The following is a 20,322-nucleotide window of genomic DNA, read 5'->3' on the forward strand; positions in this document are numbered from 1 at the left end:
GTCAAATCTATTTTTGTGTATTCATGGAAGCAGAGAGTGCCAACAGATAATGATTTGGATTGAAAGGTTAGAACAAAAGTGTATGATAACAGCTCCCAGTTTGGTGCTGCTGCAACCTACGTAGCTTTTTTTTCTGTCAGGTGATACAGTAGCTGAGGTATTGTTTCACTGAATATGGTATTGGCAGCAGGTAAAATCCAGAACAGTAGTCCAGGTGTTTATGTATTGACTAGGAGTTACAGACGTCAGTCTACCTGCACCAGATGGCAAATCACCAAGCCATTATATGCACACTGACAGCCTGTCAAACACGGCTTTGCAGCAAGGTGGGACGCTCTTTTCTTTCTTTCTCTCTACACACATACAGGCATGCAAGCAGACATAAAACGCATACGCTTTCATCTGTCACTCATTGTTACATCACCATTTTTCTGCTGTAGTTCAACTATTTATGTTCTAACATTTATGTTTGGACCTTCCATGTGGTAAAAACAAAACTTTTTTGTTGGTTAGGCAAAGCTTTTCACAATAAAAAAAAATATAAAATATACACTGCATAAATATATCAGGTATTCCGTGAATAAATAATAAATGCATGAAAATGGTAATCAATGGTCCTCAATCCATCAAATTTTGACTTATTGCATGTATTTCATACCCTCTACTGTTCTCTGAAAAAAAAAAAGACTAATTGATGATTGGACTGATTCAGTATTCTCTAAATCAATAAGTAATTCCATTCAATAATTCATTAAGGCACAAATCACCTCTGGTTCTCCACAGTCACACTCCTCCCCTTCCTCTACAAAGCCGTTTCCACACTTCTTGCCACCGACCAGATCCTTCATGTTAGGCATGTTGAACAGGCACATTCCTCCTCCCTTCTGGAAGTAGTTGTCCAAGTCTTTTTTGCTACAGCGGCTGAAAACTTTTGGAAAGGGGTGCCTGTAGACCATTTTAGAAAGGGATACATGTGATTTGTATGCGTGAAAATGACTGAAAACAAAAGGTGCACTAATAAAAATAAGTACAAAAACTTCCAATTTGCTAAACATCTACAGTCAGCCATAGACACTGAGGCAGATTCACTTGAACATCGGTTTATAATTAATCTAGTAACACAGTTATAATTAAATTATGGTCTTGATTTAAAACGAAAAGAGGAATAGTGAAGTTTCCAAAATGGTTTTTCACTTTGGAAAGTAATAAACACCTTCCTCCTCTCTATGCCAAGTGATCTCCTCTGATCTACTGTCTTACCTTTCCTCTACTGCAGGGGCACCAATACCAAGGGGTCACTTAACGTACTTAATCTTAATCAAGTTTCAAACCAATTCACTCTACTAAAACTACTATCCTTGCCATAAATTATGTGCTTATGTCAGCCACTTTTGATCTCAGGCTAGCAGCTGTTTTTTATCTAGAAAAATTTATTTCTGGCTCTTTTCTGGTTTATGTAACACTGGGGTTCCACATGGCTCCGTGGTGAGCCCCTGCTGTTCTCCATTTATACCAGATCTCTCAGAACATTTCTCCAATTGCATGGCACCACTGGTGTGATAACAACATGTATATATATGGGTTAAATACCCCTTATCAAATTGTGTAGCCTGGTCTCTCGCAAAGTTTTTTCTATTAGGATTTTGGTGTAAATAAAATCTTATTAACTCAGTTGAATTACTTTTGTATTTTTACCTGTTGTACTAAGTTGTTATCTAAATGATGTACAAGATGTTCATGGCATCTTGTTTACTTGCTACTTTCTCAGGCATCACACGAACAGCTATTTCTTAGTAGATTTTCTAGAAGCCAGATTGCAGCTGGTGATTTCAACCAGTTTTAGGCAGTTTTGTGTGCAATATTCTGTGCTAAATCAGCAGCTATTACTGAAGTCTTCAGTGTCACATGATCCTTCAGAAATCATTTTATCATTCTGATTTGGTTCTTAAGAAACATTTCTTATTATTATCAACGTTTAAAAAAGTTGTGCTGCTTTATATTTCTGCAATTTTTTTTGATGCTTTTTCAGGATTCATTGAGGTCAAAAGAACAGCATTTAATTGAAATAGAAATATTTTGAAATATTATAAATGTCTTTACTGTCACTTTTGATCAATTTTAGTGTCTTTGCTGAATAAAAGTATTAATTTCATTCAAGAAAAATAAATCAAGCTTACTGACCCCAAACATTTGAATGGTAGTTTACATCAGACGGTCAGTGAATGGTCTGCAGGCGTGCAATCTGAAGTGAGACTAATAATGCTTGACTCACGCTTAGGGACTTATCATAAGCAACTAAGTATGTATTTGTACAGTAGCATCCTGTCTATACTAAATGTATAGTTTAGTAGTGACATAATTAGAAGTAAAAATTATCTGAAAGTGCTCCAGGGCTCTTTGCGTAATTAGCATGCTTTTGCAATTACCGTGATTTATGTTCTGCATTGTTGGTTATTTATGAAAGGAAGCATCTGCTAAAAGCTTCAATGTAATGCAAATGTAGAAGTCTTTACCCTGTAGCTGCCGCCATGACACATCCACCCTGCTCCGCAGTGGCCTCCACACAACAGCCCTCTTGGTCATGGCTCATGCCAATGTTATGACCGATCTCATGTGCCATGGTGGCAGCTGCCCCAATGGGCAATTCAGAATGATCCTAGAAGAAAAGATCATTTAATCTACCAGCCATAACAAACATCACAATAAATGAAACAGAAGCTCAAGCACTGCTTTAAGGGTCTGTCTAAAATGATGAATTCAATATACAGGATTAGAGTATTTGTCACTCTCATTGCTATGTGATAAATTAATTGTATTTTATGCTTTAAATTGGACATAAAGGCTATTTGTAGCCCACAGGCTTTTGTCGTTGCTATGCCACATGGCCACAGTTCCAACACTACAGTTTGTAAATGGCAGTAGAAGCTCAGAGGACATCTCTGATCTCCAAAGACATTTTTGTTATGTTACAATGATGCCATAAATTGTAGATGATGTTGTTTTTTGACCTGCAGGTGGTAATTTAAGCCCCTTGGCTGGGGCAAACAGAATGGACTTTCTTTTATCTTCATACCGTGACACAAACATAAAGGTGCACACTCTCAAACATATTTCCAGAGAAAGGAGCACAAATGGATATCTCTGCAAATGGCATGCAGTGTGGATTTTTAAAGATGGCACTGATAACATCTTCACCATAACAACAATGTTGAAATATGACATGCAGTTGTATTACAAATGATTTCTCTTTATGGATTTTCTATCTCTTAAATGTCTCCCTAGGAACCACATTGTCCTTGTCATACACTGGTTCTAAAGCATTTGAGGAATGTGAAGGAGCTCAATTTTGACATGGGATGCTTTCTCAAACCATAGCCCAGGACAAGACCACACTGTCCAACAGTACTGTATATTCACCCACTGTAAAAATGTTGGTAATTAAAAAAAAAGCTACAGTAAAAACCTGTAATTGGTTATGTGTAAGTTACACATTTATATAATATAATCACATTATGTGTAATTTTACTGTACATTTATGGTTACTGTAATTATCATGTAATTACAAGGAAAACAGTAAAATGTTATCCTATAAGTCCCTGTATCACACTGAATATATTTTATTTAAATAATATATATGTTATATAATTTCTCTTCTTACAAGCAATCAATATTGGTATTTTCAACCCTAAAAAAACCTGAATATATCAACATCTTGAAAAATAACTAGCTGTCGACTGCAGTTCCATTCATACAGCACATACCAAACAAATTCACTCAAAGTATGTTTGTGATTTCTGTAAACCTCACATAGTAACCCTGCTGCTCACAAACACACAAAGATGAAGAAGGTTTAACCTTTATGTCTTTAATTCAACACACTGGTAATCCAACACAGGGTAGCAAACCCAGATGCAGACATTGACATTGACCCAGGCCACAGACAGAACTGCGCTCCATGGCGGCATCTCTGGAGGTAGGAGCCAAGGTGTGATGGGAACACACCTCGCCATGGGGACGACAGGAGGGCAGGACAGCAGCGGATGGAGCGCAGGCTCAGGAGCCTAGACGGTAGGACGAGGTGGAGCGGAGCCATCTGAGGACGGAGGCAGAGCCATGGGTTCCTCAGGTCCAGGGGACAAAGACTCCTGGCAGGCCCGAGATGGAGCCCCACCACTGTGAGGAGGTGACATACAGGGACTGACTGGGGATGAAGATGACTGGACAGCAGTAGTGACTGAGGACTGAGGAGAATGATGAAATGCACAAAATGCAATAAATTTTTTTTGAAATTTTAATGCAATTTGGAGAGGATGTGGGAGAGCAAGGCTGGGCAGGACCAGTGAATCAGACAGATGAATAGAATCAGGCAGGCTTAAAGAAAGCAAAGTCTCTAACTCTCCACACTGAAGTGAAAGTGAAAGTCGTGACATTTGCCATGTATGGTAACCCATACTCGGAATTGGTGCTCTGCATTTAACCCATCCAAGTGCACACACACAGCAGTGAGAAGTGAACACATCGTGAACACACACCCGGAGCAATGGGCATCTATATATCCAGCACCCGGGGAGCAACTGGGGGTTCAGTGACTTGCTCAAGGGCACTTCAGCCATGGGTATTGAGGGTGGAAGAGAGCGCTGTTCATTCGCTCTTTCCCACCTACAACTCCTGCCAGCACCGAGACTCGAACCTTGCGACCTTCGGGTTACAAGTACAAATCTCTAACCATTAGGCCACAGCTGTCCCCAAAATGTTTGGCAGGAAAAACAGTGTCCAAGTCCAGTAAACACTCACTATTGGGAGGGTGGGTGGCACTCACTTCTATTGCTTTGTATTCCACGAGAATTCCCTCCAGCATGTGCAGTGTTGCAGGCTTAGACACCTGGGCAGACACGTCAATCGGCTGAGGATCCAGGGCTATGGCAGGCTCAGTCGCTTCTTGCGATGGCTCTTCAGTCGCGGTGGGCTCTGGCTCTCGGTCTGTGGTGGGCTCAAGCAGATGCTCAAGCAGACTGGCCGGGCACCGGGTTGGGAGTGAGGCTGGCGTCGTTCATCTGCGCGGCCGACGGTGAAGGAAGATCCGCAGGAGCACAGCCCCCACTTCATAAGTGGCGAATCTCCCTCGAGAACCCTCCCCTGACAACTGCACTTGTGCACAGGCAGTCGTCCGGGAAAAAATGGTCTGATGGGCGAGACGGAGGAATTCCTCACAATCCTCTTCGAGGGAGCAGTTCCCCTGCTTAAGGCAGAGCAGGTGGACAGTGGCAATGATCCAAAAATGAACAAAAGCACTAAATCAACCCAAAAATTAAAAGCCAAATGAACATGGCTTTACTTTCACTTTTGTTGGTCTGGTCTTCTGTCACAGCTGTGCTGCTAACAAATGCACAAAGATGAAGAAGAAGGCTTATCAAGTCCTTAATCCAAGACACTGGTAATCCAACAAGGGTAATCCGACACATAAGGTAGCAAAAAACACAGACGCTGATGTTGACTAGACCAGACAAAATAGAACTGAACACACAGGAACTGGAATACGCAGACCAAACAAGGATAATTAACTGCACACATCTGAACAAAATTACATAATTAACTCAATGAGGTGGAACAGTGCAAGAGGAAAACAAAGTCCAAATGACATTGTGACCTTTACTTATATGAACTCTATTATAGAATACTATTGTAGAAACTGTGCTGTTGTGTAAAAGTAGCATTGAATACTCGACTAGTCTTAATCTGCGTCTGGTAGGTCAGTCCTCAATGCCCCTTCCAATGTAACAAGTGTTGACATGCATCAAAAAAAGAACATTTTCCATGTACCACACTGATCTCAGTATGACTAAGCAGCCTATATTGATGTAATGTAGAATGACCCCATCCATGTGTAATATCCAGACGAAAGGCTTCACCACTCATTAGTATTCTGCAAAGTGGTCCTCTCCTGCCACACAAAGTAATAGAACCAATAAGAGGCTAATCAGGTGTGTCGGAGCTATTGATCACTTTATCAAATCCCTGCATGAGCTGTACACAAACACACACTATATACACAGTGTTTACAGCCTGTTCCAGATGCAAGCCTGCATGCTTTCTTACCACGTTGATGCCTCCCGAGTTCTCATGACTGCACATGCCCTCCAGCGTAGCCATCCCAATGGTTGTGCCCTTGAAAATCACACCACTGCAGGGAAAACAATATATACTATGATATCAATAAAAATGTATGAGCCATTCTTTATCCCTTTAAAGGGATAGGTCAACCAAATTGAAAATTCTTTCATCATTTACTCACCCTCATGTCATTCAAAACCTGTATGACTTTCTTTGTACTGCAGAACACAAAATAAGATATTCTGAAGAACCAAACAGTTTTAGTGACCACTTACTTACTTACTTTCTATTTTTATACACGTTTTTTTTCATACAGGTTTGGAATGACTAGAGGGTGAGTAGGTGTTTAGGTGAAATATCCCTTTAATGATGTATAATGTACAAAAATAGAAAAAAACTGACTAATTATATTTTTATACAACATTATTAAAAATGTTACAGTGAAACACTTTTTCGTTTCAATGTATACTAACTGCATAGAGCTGAAATTACGATAAAGCTACTCTGACATTCTTGTTTTGTTTATGCATACAGTTGGTGTGTTTTGTGACTAACGTGAGTAGCTGGGCATTGTCATGTTTCTTGCGGGATTTGAGTTTCTGTCTCCACTGAAGGAAGGACCAAAGAGTTGAATTTGGCTCCTCATTGATGATGCACTGATCATGTTCAGTCCAAACCTCTAGACCAATCAGAGGTACGCGGATGTTCAAGTCTCTGTAGAACTGATCAGACCAAAACAAACAATTAGGAACATGGCAAAAGGATTTAATTTGTTAAATATAATTATAATACAGACATCTAGGAATTTCGCATTCAAAGAACAAAAAAGCAGTCAAAATAGTCAACAAAACCTTTGAACCAAGGAAATGCACCCAGGTTTGACATACCTTATCTACATAATTAGCAATTTCCATTATCCTCATTTTAGTTTTGTAAAGGTCCTTGTTTTGCTTTCTGAACTGTAGAGACATAAAGAAATGCCAACAGGCAAATTGATCAAGACGAACAAACAAATGCATAGACTTTGCTTGAGAAATTGCAAAAACCACGTTACAGAGAAATTAGATTAACTAAATCCAGCCATAATGAAATCTTATATAACCTCCTGCCTCTTTTGGCTTTTGGTGGACATTATACAGATTCAATGTAAATGTATGAAAGAACTCAATCAGAAAACTCAACAGAATGTAACACTGAAAGATTTTCTTCATGCCCCTCACGAAATGTATGCCTCATACCAGAGTACTAAAAATTAAACTATTAAATTCACTGATAACTTTTTGATAGCTTCTCATACATGTAAGATACTGGCAATGGGAGTGATAGAAAAGAGAGGGAGAGAGCGAAAAAGCACTTCTGAAGCTTTATATTTAAGAAGCAACTGCTCAGTGGCCAAATTTGAATGAGAACATAACACTAGGCTTAAAGTACTGGTTCTAAAGTACATTTTATATAACTCAGCCTGTATTTGAAGCTTTAAAGCCTTAATTCCTGTGGTGAACTTTATTGTGTGGAAGTGTCTTATTAGTGGAAGGGAGCATGACACAGGCATCATCAGCTTACCAGTGTGTTGTCAGCAACAATATAGAGTTCCATGTACTTTGTAGTACCCCAGGCATTTCGTCTAACCTAGGGGTAGGGATAAATACAGAAACAAACAGCAAACGAAATGAAACGTTAATTGCTGGAGGGCAGGATTTATGGATTTAATTCTCTGGTTTCTTGGTGCTTGGTTTTATATCCATTCAATAAATGTCTGTCTGCAACACCTTAAGTAATTAAGTGACAATTGTATTAAATCACAACATATTGAATTTACTATAAAATAATTGTTTCTGCACAGAATTTATTTGTACAAACTAACTTCAAAAGCTCAAAGACTGTATGCAACAATATTGTATCAATGTTTTTATTTTTCACTGCTTGCCATCACTACTGTTCTTCATGTTCTGTTTGCATTTTAATTGATGGGTCTAATTTACTCAAAAAACTGCTTTGGCACAGTAATCACAAGTGACAGCTAGCACTTTACAGTAACCAAGCAGTAAATAAAATAACTGTAAAACAATAAAAAAAACAGAATAACAAAATAATCAAACAACCCATCCAACCAGTAAAAAATAAAAAAACAAAAAGATAAACTTTAAAAATCAACAAAAGCAATAAAAATGAAAGCTCTGCATTCCAAAATGAGTCTCATCAGGAATTTGTTAGTATGCCTACTAGCTATAGAGATAGTTGGAAATTTAATCAATCTGTGATATTTAAAGACTCAAATGTATACAGGGACATACTGTAATACAGTATATGAACCTCAAAATTCAATTGTACCATGAATACATCATCACTGATGAGCGAGCAGATTAGTCCACACTGTTTATTAAATTTATGGACCCTCTAATTCTCATTTGTAAACAGCAGGCCAGTTAGAAGTCTCTACTGCTCGGCTTTAATGAGAAAGCAAGTGCAAGCAGAACAATAGCAGTAGGAGGGCTCCCAAATCCTGCTAATGATCCTCAAGAGTTTTGTAATAAGCCCACATTATGCACTTCATCAGTCTGAACACTTAACCTGGGCTTAGGACCGCTTTATTTCTGTACTGTAATGAGCCAAAACATACTTTTTTCTGCAGCGCATTATAGGGACAAATTAAATTACTGACGCACAATGCAACACAACAGCTTTGCGTCAGACCTCAGTGTTCTTTTTCGTAAGTGGCCTATCTTGTCATTATAGATTGGAGGGAACAGAACATGTTTGCTTTTGTGAGAGAGAAAGTTCTTCTGACATCACACACAATCTACTCATGAGATCAGAAATAGAGACTTAGACACACTGAATAATGATGGTAATGACTGACTGTTATTTCCCAAATGACTATTATGCTTACAACCTAGTGAGAGCTGCTTTACAAAATGAGATTTTTTTTCATCTGTGGAAAGGACTGATTAAATAGACTTTTTGAACTGAATCTATTTCAGTGAAAATACTGTATCAACATTTATTACCAAGTCTCTTAATTTTATGAGATTTTAAATGATGACATAGAAGACACCATAAATGAAAATTGAATTTCTGACTGACCCTTTGATGCAAAGGTTTAAGATGACCAGTGAACAGGCTGGTGTGTCCATTCTGATGGCTGTGTCCACAGGTGCCAGTTTTGATCGGCAGGTCTTCAGTGCGATAGAAAGTGTGGTGGAGAACCTCCTGGCCTCTGATTGGCTCCAGGTAGTATGTATCATTTGAGTTCAAGACGATCAAACCTCTGCAGAAGGAAATGGGAGTAATGTCAACTCAAACGCTCTCTTCTTAAAGATCTGTCAATTTTCAATCATTTACTCACTCTCACGTGGTTCCAAACCTGTATCATTTTATTTCTTAATAAATAAAGATATTTTGGACCCCAAATAACATTGGACCCCATTGACTTTCAATGTATGGGCAAAGAAAGTCAGAAAGTCATAAGAATATTGATTTATATGAAAACAATTAAATGATGGCAGAATTTTTGGTGAACTAATCCTGTAAGGGTGGTTTTTTTTTTGTTTTTTTTTAAAGGTTTTGCCCTTACTAATACTATTTAAGAATGGCAGTAAAAGAGATGTGCATATCTAGGAGTTCATTTTCATTTAGAGTAGAATTTTAATGGTTCATGATCCTTCTTTTAGCCTCAGTATAGTTAACAGCATTAAGTAGTTATGCATTAACTAATCAGGGGTGCGTTTCCCAAAACCATAGTTGCTAACCTGTTAGCAACTTAGTTGGTTGGCAATGGGAAATTGCATTGCAACCAACAAAGTTGCTAACTTAGTTAGCAACTATGGTTTTGGGAAACGCACCCCTGAGGGATCAAAAGGGCCGCTGAACCGCTGCTGGATTTGAGATCTCCCAGAGCACCTCTACAGCACACTCTAAATTTACAATCTAAATAAACAGTACATTTGAAAAATATATTAATAATAAAGACCATGAGACTGCTGGGTGACCCATTTGCCATTTCAGGTTTCAGATTGGTGGTCTCAAGTCTCCCCCTTTGTGCCTACGATGTGTCCTCAATATGCATTTTTCCATATGACGTGGGTTCAGATGAAGACAGAGGAATAAAGTTCCAAACAAAGTTAAATAGTACAATCCAACAAGACAGGCAGGTGTCAAACACATGTAAACGTGATACATGACCGGTCAAAGAATGCAGGCAAGGGTACAACTAATAAGGCAACCACAAATGAGATAATTAACCAAATACAGCTGAACAGATCAAACTAATAATGACAGTGACCACAGCAACCAGGAAGTGAGGGAATACCAACAAAGGAAAATGAGAACTGATGAATTACAAACTAAGAGTCCATGAACTAAACTAACAGAATATAACTGTGACAGTAGGATGAAGACTAGAGTAATGACTGCTGAAAATTCAGCTTTGCCCATCACAGGAATACATTACATTTTAAAATATTATAAATTGCAATAATACAATCAAAGAAATGCAGCCTTGGTGAGTTAGTGGTAGTGTATTTATCAATTAAGAACAAGAGCTTTCATCCTCAGCGATGCATCGCTGGCAGAAGTACTAATGTATGCTAATGTAAACAGAATGTTTTAAAAGTTTTACTAAATGTAAAGAGATAAAATAAACTAATGTGCCACAGTAATTCCAGTGTTGAATTTGTTTTAATTAGTTTTATTCTTGTTTACAAAAGAGATTTATGGTTAATGGAAATGTGTTTCGTCTTAAAATTTTTCACAACTGGTCCAAATCCATTTAGTCACAAAACCATTTGTTTATACCCCAGGGCATCCAACTATTATCTTCAAAATGAGGATTGTCATTTTCCCCAAGTTGATAACAGGCAAGCAGAAATGACTCAGGGTATGGCTTTATTATAGTTCCTGACACCAAAACTGCGAATATGGGTGTGATTTGGCATAAATGTAATGATACTGTATTTATGAAATAATAAATATTAAAATAAAAATGTAATATTAAAAATAAAACAATCAACTACATTATTGTCAAATTTTGAAATGGACTGATGCCTCTATTAACTGCAGACTATGTCACTCATCAGCACATGACCTCCATTAAGCTGAGGGTAAAGAAACACAAAAGTCGCCTTGAGAAGCCCCATATGAAAACATACAGTGCTAATTAAGTTTGCTCTTGCAAAATCTTGCAGCAGCTGTTCAATAACTTAATCTGTCTTCATAAGAAATGCAAGACCTTTGGCAATATCTAGAGACAGACTCTCCAGGGCTTTGCCCTTAAAAACACTGTTATTTTCATATAACTAGCTCATCAACTCAATATAAACTCTGTATGTCAAAAGAGTGACTGCTCTCATAGAGTATGTGCACTGAATGATCAGCAATGAAAGAAAACACACTTTAGGGAATGCTGATTCATCCTTCAACTATCCTGACTGCTGCACTCTGATTTCACACAATTTTCCAGAGTAAATGACAGCTTCATTTATCATCTAGCCACATTTAACCAATTATGTGGCCAATACATCTTTGGTATTTCAAATTATTTAAACCGTTTTTAACTATTTTATTTTTTTCTGAAACAACTTCATAACAGTAATATCATCCCAATTTACTGTATTACATTTATTCCTGTGATGGCAAAACTCAGTTTTCAGCAGCCTCCAGTCTACAATTCTAATTATTATAAATGCCAAAAACAATAAGTGCTGCTTCATATTTTTGTGGAAACAGTTTGTTTTATTATTCTTTGATGAACAGAAACTAAAAATGAACATTCTTTTTTTTTTTTTTGAAAGAGAAATCTTTTAGAACATTTTATATTAAAATGACATTATAAATGTCTTCACCATGTCCTAGCTGAATATAAGTATTAATTTCTTTAGGAAAAAAACCCAAAACAAAATAAGATCTTACTGACCTCTTTTGATAGGTGTATATGAAGTATACATTAGAATGTACATTAAATAAAGTTCAAAAACTAAACTAATGGTTATATAATGTAGCAATGACTATACATAACCATATGTATAATGAAGAATATTATATTAAACTTGTTATCTTACCAGTAACATAAATGTGTAGTAAAATAAAAAATAATCCTTTATTTAATACCATGACAAAACCTTTGCACCTGGTTTGTGAAACTTATAAAACATTCGCTTGTTTATATTTCAAAGACAAAGATGTTTGGTTTGTACTGTATCTCTAGGCATTAACTTTAAATTCAGCAGCAACAGACCGGGGCAGATGCAGTTTCAAGGTTGTTTGTGAATATTGTTTATAAGTAGAGAAAAAACTTTCAGTGCTGAATGAGGACTGAGCACAACAAACTATTAACATTCTGGTAGGGCCACAGCATTAGTCATCAGTGCTTATATTCAATAACCTGGCCAAAATATTTCTCCTCTTCACAAATTAAGCACACAGAATTGTGCTGCATATGCAAAATTAAAGCCGGCCTACTTTTTGCAAGCACGAAAGAAGAGTATCATCTAGATTTTCTTTCTCTCTATGGAGCATTTTGTACTTTCATACATCCATGCAAACCCAGAAACAAATACTTGCTCACAAAATCACACAACTAACTGAAAAAAGCAAAAACAGTCATACAATATAATACCCACAGGATGCTCATACAATCAAGCAGTGTACATCCTTATCACACTAAGCTGTGTGGCATTTTAGCCTTCCTAAGACATGTGACCGAATTAAATGAGCGTATTGTGTCTGAAGAGAATCCAGTTACGCAAGACATGACATACCTCATTCCCAAACATGTGCTCAGAGCCACCCAAGAGTCAGCGTGACCTCTGACCCTCCCGTGATAGAAGCAATGATCCTGGAGATGGAAGAAGAGAAAGAGATCACTGAAGGCAGGGCAAAGAAAAACGAGATAAGAGGGAGCAGTTTGCTCAAAAGACGGGCTGCGGAGTTAATGTTGTTCATAAAATGGGCAAAACCGAGTTAATGGAACATCTATCTAATTACTAGTAAAAAGACTACATCTGTAAATCACAATTACATTTGTTACATTTTTTGGCTTTCAGGTTTATTGGACTTAATTAGTCTGCCTCTTTTTGATTGTGGCACCAAAAAACTTCCCTCAGGAGTTTACAGTTAACATTTGGAAAATAATTGCTCCATTTAACTCTACTGAAACCGATCCAAACTACCTTTAAGTGATATTCTTTCAGCTATTCAAAAGGCTTATATGAACGGTCAGACCGTGAAATTAGTTCATTTATTTGAACAGACAAGAAGCAAAAGAGGGATGGTCAAGCATGACAGACACAAATCAACAGTCGCCGAAGACAACACTTGACAATCCCTGCTTCCAAAATATATCTACTTCTCTACTACATAGCAGGTGAAAAACAGTATGTGAAATGAGTAGTATGTGCAAATTCATAGTATTCATAAAACAGTAGGCGAAAAGTACCCGGATGACCTGGGTGGGTGTTGTGATTGAAATCAGCAGCAGTATTCTATTGTTGTCAGCAGATCAAAATTCCACCCCATTTATTCACAGATCCATTCCACGCCATCATTTCACACCATCATAGGAAATATTTTCATTTCCAATAACTGGAACTAAGACATAAAACTGATTTGCTATAATGTGAAGCCTGCACACTGACAGTTTAATCTCCCCACTGTAGGACTCATGAATATTTGATTTTCTTTGATTTGATAGGACTAAGGTTTGCTTAATGACTTTTTTTCATGAAGTTATAAATACAATGCTAATTAAACCTCTTTGAGTGTGTGTGTGTGTGGTGTTACTAAAGGGGGAACATTCCAACCTGACTGTAATGCACGGGTAACCAGCTGGCTTAGGGATCAGTCCCTTCTGTCATATTTTTCTTTTCAGATGCTGGTAGTCAAAAGAATGATAGAAAGAAGGAGAAATCCTCTGCGATTTTCTGTAGATTGAATTACCTTGTCTATCAAAACAGGGAGCGAGAGGGGTGCTGTGATCTCTGCGATAACTAAAGCGAACTGCTCATTCCCTATAAAAGCTCTTTGTGTGTTAGCACCCAATGGTGAGCTGTATGCCTATCCTGTGCTGCTCACTCAAGGGGGCAGCTGAAAGCTGTTAAAAGGGCTCAAAAATAATCAAGGGTGTGACTTCACTCCCATCAACCCTTGTCAAGTGATGGAAACGCAATTACAAAGATCAGAGCTTGTGCAGGGACTGCAAGTGGATTTAGGATCCTTCATTACAGTCAGGAAAGGCAGTTTATGGCTGAAGAAATTCACTTGTGGTTTTGTATCCTTTCCTGGCTGATCAATAAGTCGGATTTTGGGGATGCGTGGAGCAAAACAAGACTGTTTTGCACTGAACAGACAGCGTGAAAAATCGAGCAATTTTGTCTTATATTCCGAGTCACACTTTTTGAAATCGAGTTGCTCGTCCTTGATTGAACCCGGCACTTCACATCTCAACCACATTTAACGGAAGCACAACTTTCTGCAAGACTTAGCAATAAATTATCTGTATGAAATCTGCCTTCTGCAGCTAAAATATATCGTGATGGAACCTCCAGAGTCTTCTTTGCCCGTTAACTGAATATTTAGCAGGAATTGGAAATAAGGAAAGAATTATTCATGACAAAAATATCCCAACTGGCAGCTTTAGACTGTTTACTGGCTACAATGTATAACATAAATGGCTTCCCACTGCTCCGGGTGTGTGTTCACTGCTGTGTGTGTGCACTTTGGATGGGTTAAATGCAGAGGACGAATTCTGAGTATGGGTCACCATACTTGGCTGTATGTCACGTCACTTATAAGGGTGTTTATTTTGTTTATTTGAGTGTTCAAGTACGTTATTAGGCCTTCTCATATTCTCACATGTGAGAAAGACAGAGATAGCACAACATACTGTAAAAACTTAACTAAAAATTGCAGTTATATTGCAGTATTTTATGCAGTAAAAATTAGTGTATTACAGTAAGTAGATGATAAAAAAATCTGAGTACCAAGAGTATACATTGAGTATACATTTATATTTAACTGCAAAAATGTATCATTGATTTATAGTATATATATATATATATATATATATATATATATATATATATATAATATATAGATAGATAGATAGATAGATAGATAGATAGAGAGATTTGTTTTGCAAGATACACTCCTAAACAAATTATTTATAAATTAGGGCAATCAATCTTTTAGGGATTTTTTTTTTTTTTTTTTTTTCATTTAACTGCTCATGACACGGCGCATGGCTCAATACATGATATACTCATTAAACAATTTAATGTCTTAAAATAGAGATAATTCTAAGACTTTAAAAAATTACTGCAGATGATGAAGTATAATAATGTTGTTAATAATGTTGTTTTTATATCGATATCACTGAGCCCATTACTGGCTTACAGTCCACAGCAATCTATTTTGCAATCATGTTTGCCTGAGGTAATTATTATTATATTTTTTTAAATAATTTTTTACACTAAACAAATGAGTTTAATAGACATGCTAATATAACATTTAAGTTTTTAACATTCTGTTGTAAAAATATAAATCAAGCTTTACATGTCAAGCAAAGAAAACACAATAAAACTGAAATATGAGAACTGAGAAAAGCAGAGACAGAGGAACAAAGACACACACACACACACACACACACACACACACACACACACACACACACACACACACACACACACACACACACACACACACACACACACACCACACACACACAACAGTGAGGCCGTTCACACACACACACAAACACACACACACACACACATACTCCTGCTTACAGTGTGATTGCTGGTTTGGGTGACAGGGAGGCCATTCTCATAGTGAGTTTCAGTGAAGTCATGACCCAGGAGCTCCCTAAGAGAGACAAAATGAAAAAACAAAGTGTCAATGTGATATCACTACACACACATACACATTTGGTGGAGGTTTATGTCATTTCAACAGCAATACTTAGTCTTTTCAAGCAATGCTTTGCACATTAAGATACAGAGAAAGATGTTTCTATACACGTTACAGGGTTGACAACACAATCATAATGCACAGAATAAAAAGTAGATATTCATTTTAAGTTTGCTTAATGTTATATTTAACAGTGTTTCAAATAAGTTGCGTTTGCTGTAAGTGAGCATTAGAAAACAACAAAGTAGTCTAAATGTAAAACTCCCAAATGTAATATTAATATAGGATGATACACTACCATTCAGAAATTTAAGTTCAGTAAGAGCTTTTCTGAATACTTTTATTCAAGCAAGGACGAAACTAATTCATCTAAAGTGACAGTACATTTATGTTGTTACAACAGGTTTCTTTTTAAAATCAATGTTGTTCTTTCTACTCATCAGAGAAACCTGAAAAATGGTTTCAATAAAAACATGACGCAGCACAACTGAAATGTAATTACCATTTTTTTTAGTACCAAATCAGCAAATTAGAATAATTTCTATATATGGACTATCTATATAAATTTCTAGTCTACAGAAACCAATATGGTATTGATAAATCTTATACCTATTACACGCTTGTTCACGTGAACATCATTTTAATCACGGACCCTCTGAATCACTAAAAAATGATGCTCCCATTCAGATGGCAGATGCCATTTTCACACGATACAAAGCACTGGCTCAATGAGAGAAAATAAAAACATATGATCTCAACTAGCCATCAGTCCTGCTCCATTCCATCATTCCTTCAAGAAGTGAATCTTTCTTCATCACGCTGTCCTCTATCGTGAAAAATACCAGGCTGATAAGAGGCCAGGCTTTAGCTGGAGTGTTATTGTGTGGCGTTGGAAAGGGCTGGTGGTCAGAGCCGTGATCTTGTCAGAGAGGGAGGCTATGATTAGAGCAAAGGGTGTGCAGGATGTGAGGACCAACTCTGTAATCTAGTCTATCCATCCATCAGGACATGCACACATAACAACACTCACACAGACACACATGCAGAGAGACACTACAACATTTATAACCATAAAGTCACGCTGTTCCATTTTGTGTGCCCCTGGCTCTCTGATTATGGAGCATGACTACAGTCCACAGCACATGCAGCATTTCCTCAACCAAACGATGAGATATGATACTTAAAGGTGAAGTGTGTTATAGCCATTAGAGTCACTGAAACAGAATTGCAAAAATAATGACTTTAAAGCATACATTCTATAACACACTCCCTGCTTATTATTATTTTAATACAGTTATGAATTGCCATGAGAGTATGTTTGTCAGACTTGCGCCACAAACACACACCACTGGTTGAGCCAAAGTTGGATGCAGTTTACATTTTTAGGAAAATGGATCACTTAATGCTGTCCCTGCATGTTAAAAAAAACCCAGAATGTGAACATGATTCCCATTTGTTCCAATGAAGTTCCAGTTTGTCAGACAAATAGAATTAAATTTGTATATTAATGGAATTAAAGTTATAGATTGTACTACATGGTAGCTTGTTTATTTTGCTCCAGTGCATGATCCATACTAACAGGAAACTATGGTCGAGAGCTGTAATTCCAGTCACACAACTTTGCAATGCTGTTTGCAACTGTTTAGAACTATGGATTTGGGAAACACCAATTAGTTGATCTATGTTGGTATTGACAGAACTAAGAGTTGGCTAACTATGCTTTTGGGAAATGGCTATATTGTCCAAAACCCACATCATTGAGCCATAAGTAGACAAGTCAAACTGCTCAAACTGAACATTTTGAAAGCCCCACTGTGCAATGTAGTTCCCTTCTGTTTTCCACTCTTGAATTATTGTTCTAATAGTAGTAAGTGATATTTTTCAGGCCACTTATATGACAAGCAACCTATATAGAAGCTATAGTGAGAGCATAGAGACTAACCTTAAGAAACATCTGTGAGAAAGACATTCTTTGATCTCATTTCAATATCCCTTTATTAATGATATTGCTTTTTGGGGTGAAGCTGTAACAATGGCAATACCACCAAAACAGAAGAGGTGAGTCATTAGGACCACAATTTTGCAAAGAGCTGCTGAGGAGCGAGGAATAGGCTAGGAAATGAAAAAAATCTCGAAACATGCAGCGAATCAGAGCGATGACCTTTCGCATCCGACAAGAATGAAATGATGGCACATTTTCAATCTAAAGTTGGTGTGGAGACCGCCACTGAGACGGAGGAGGCTGTTGTGTGTGCGCGCGCATGTCCTTAACATTTCAATGAGAGAACACAGCTGGCAGTTTGATTTGTGTATTATTACTGAGAGAGCACCATTATCTGTGCATTCATGAATTACTTCTATGATTTTCACACTTTATGGGACCCCAATTCCTCAAACTCCAGCCATAATAACTCTACAAGGATTGAAAGTGCTTCATAAATGCCACAAACCCTGACTGTGCTGAACTTCTCCTTTGGTCCATCACCCTGTACTTAGAATTACCACCATTTAAAAGGTAAACACTTTTTACAGCATAGTGAGAAATGCACTCTCTTTCTGTATTACAATCAACAAACAAAACAAACCTACCTATTAGCAAAGCTCACATCCACACATAAACACTAACCACTCGAGCAAATCACTACTCTGAGCTACACACTCATTATCTCTTCTGCGCTCAGCCACACTGACACAGTGGCAAACATCTGTGGGTTGTGGGGGAAAAAGACAGAGAAGTTAATGTGATCAACAAGGCATGAGTCATTGTTTTAGTTTATACTCGGAACCTCAATGTACGTGTTTATCTAACACTAATTTTAACTTATCTTAACTGTTAAAAAGAACCTGCAAGCTAAAACCCCCTGACATTTACAGTTCACTTAGGCCCTTGCACTTCAATACATCAGTGTTTTTTTGTGCAATTGTGTCCAAATAACTTTTATGGACAGATTAACTCTGATGTTTAAATCTCCAGAATAAAATTATGTTGTTCCTTTTAGACAGGTAACTTCTTGCTATGCATTTCCTCCATAAATCCTGTCAGTGAAGTTTTCTCTATGTAAACAGTGTTTTACCATTAGTCATAGTGTGTCAGGGCGTCATGACAACAAAATTGAAAGATTAGATATCATTTTACAAAAAAGTCAGTAGGAAAATCTTTTTTTTTTTTTTTAGCTTGTCTCATAAAAAACATAAATAGAAATGGTAATGGTGCAACTGTTGTCTCGGTCCATTGTCCGCTAACTGCTGACCCCTGAAAAAGTTAAAAAGTAAATACACTTTTTTTAAACCAAAAGTAGCCTTAATTCTTTAAGCAGTTTTTATAGACAACTTAACCACAAGCTTCCGTTTTGTACATCCCTGATATTGAATAGGAGCACTGTGAGCAATATGTATCCATAGCTCTCAAAAATGTGAACTCTGCCTGTGACAGTGGAGTGGCCAAAATGTGGCAAAAATCTTTGTAATGGCTGAGAAAGGGACAAAACCATTGGGGTTCAGTTACTGTATTCCTACAGTCAGAGGAACTTGTTAATGGGTTATATTTTGTGACTATTTAATTTCCTTCACCCCGAAGGTCCTCTTAAAATGATAGTGAAGTATTTTGCAGCAAAAATAGTCATTATTTATTTTTTCATGACCTTCTCTCTAACCATTAGAATTAAACAAGTTGCTGAACAAATTTGGTAAAAGCTGTTTTGGAGCTTAGTTTCAATAAATGGTCTTTGTGGGCTGGAAGGAGTTCATAGTAAGAGCTCCTTTATCTCAGAAGATAAAGGAAAAATTGATTTCTCACAACGTGACCACTTTATTATTTAAATATTAAATAAAAAATATATATAAAAAGGATTATAAAAACATAAAAAGTATTTTCTTTTGCTGTTCGATTTGTACAGATTAATACAGACGTCAACAGAAGAATTTGGGTAACTTATAAAGCAGTGAAATGGACTCTAGGCATAATAGGCATAACACATTTGGTGACACATTTATTCTTCTTATTTAACCTAGGGAGAGAATATTTAAAAAGGGAAATTAAATTAATACATCTTGAAGAACCACCTTTACAATAGGGCACAATAATATTCAAATTATGAGCTTTCTTTTAATTAATTTCACAAGGTCCCTGTGGTCACAGAACCACTGAACTAAAAACACTTTTTTTTCTCCTGGGACTGAAAGCTAAATCACCCGCTAGTAGTTTTCAGCAGGTAAACTCGGGCAGCAGCACAGTGGTCTGTGCAGTTCAATCAGCTGAATGGCGATTCATTTCTGAGGTGGAGCCCCAGTAGGCAAAAGATAGAGGAGAGG

At 37.2% G+C, this 20,322-nt stretch overlaps 1 protein-coding gene across 2 annotated transcripts in view; it reads right to left on the reverse strand.

Moving 5' to 3' along the window:
- The window catches only part of LOC109095504 (disintegrin and metalloproteinase domain-containing protein 33-like), a 94,451-nt gene that overhangs the window by 19,746 nt on the left and 54,383 nt on the right, over nt 1-20,322 (reverse strand). For both annotated transcript variants that reach the window (XM_042760822.1, XM_042760823.1), the window contains exons 4-12: nt 15,891-15,966; nt 12,867-12,943; nt 9,196-9,379; nt 7,675-7,740; nt 6,999-7,070; nt 6,667-6,833; nt 6,097-6,181; nt 2,514-2,656; nt 768-945 (exon numbers count right to left, since the gene is read on the reverse strand). In XM_042760822.1, the coding sequence (XP_042616756.1) occupies nt 768-945; nt 2,514-2,656; nt 6,097-6,181; nt 6,667-6,833; nt 6,999-7,070; nt 7,675-7,740; nt 9,196-9,379; nt 12,867-12,943; nt 15,891-15,966 (1,048 nt within the window). The remainder of the gene's footprint in view (nt 1-767; nt 946-2,513; nt 2,657-6,096; nt 6,182-6,666; nt 6,834-6,998; nt 7,071-7,674; nt 7,741-9,195; nt 9,380-12,866; nt 12,944-15,890; nt 15,967-20,322) is intronic.

This window comes from Cyprinus carpio, chromosome A7, assembly GCF_018340385.1.
Source record: "Cyprinus carpio isolate SPL01 chromosome A7, ASM1834038v1, whole genome shotgun sequence".
In the NCBI taxonomy this organism is placed as follows: Eukaryota; Metazoa; Chordata; class Actinopteri; order Cypriniformes; family Cyprinidae; genus Cyprinus; species Cyprinus carpio.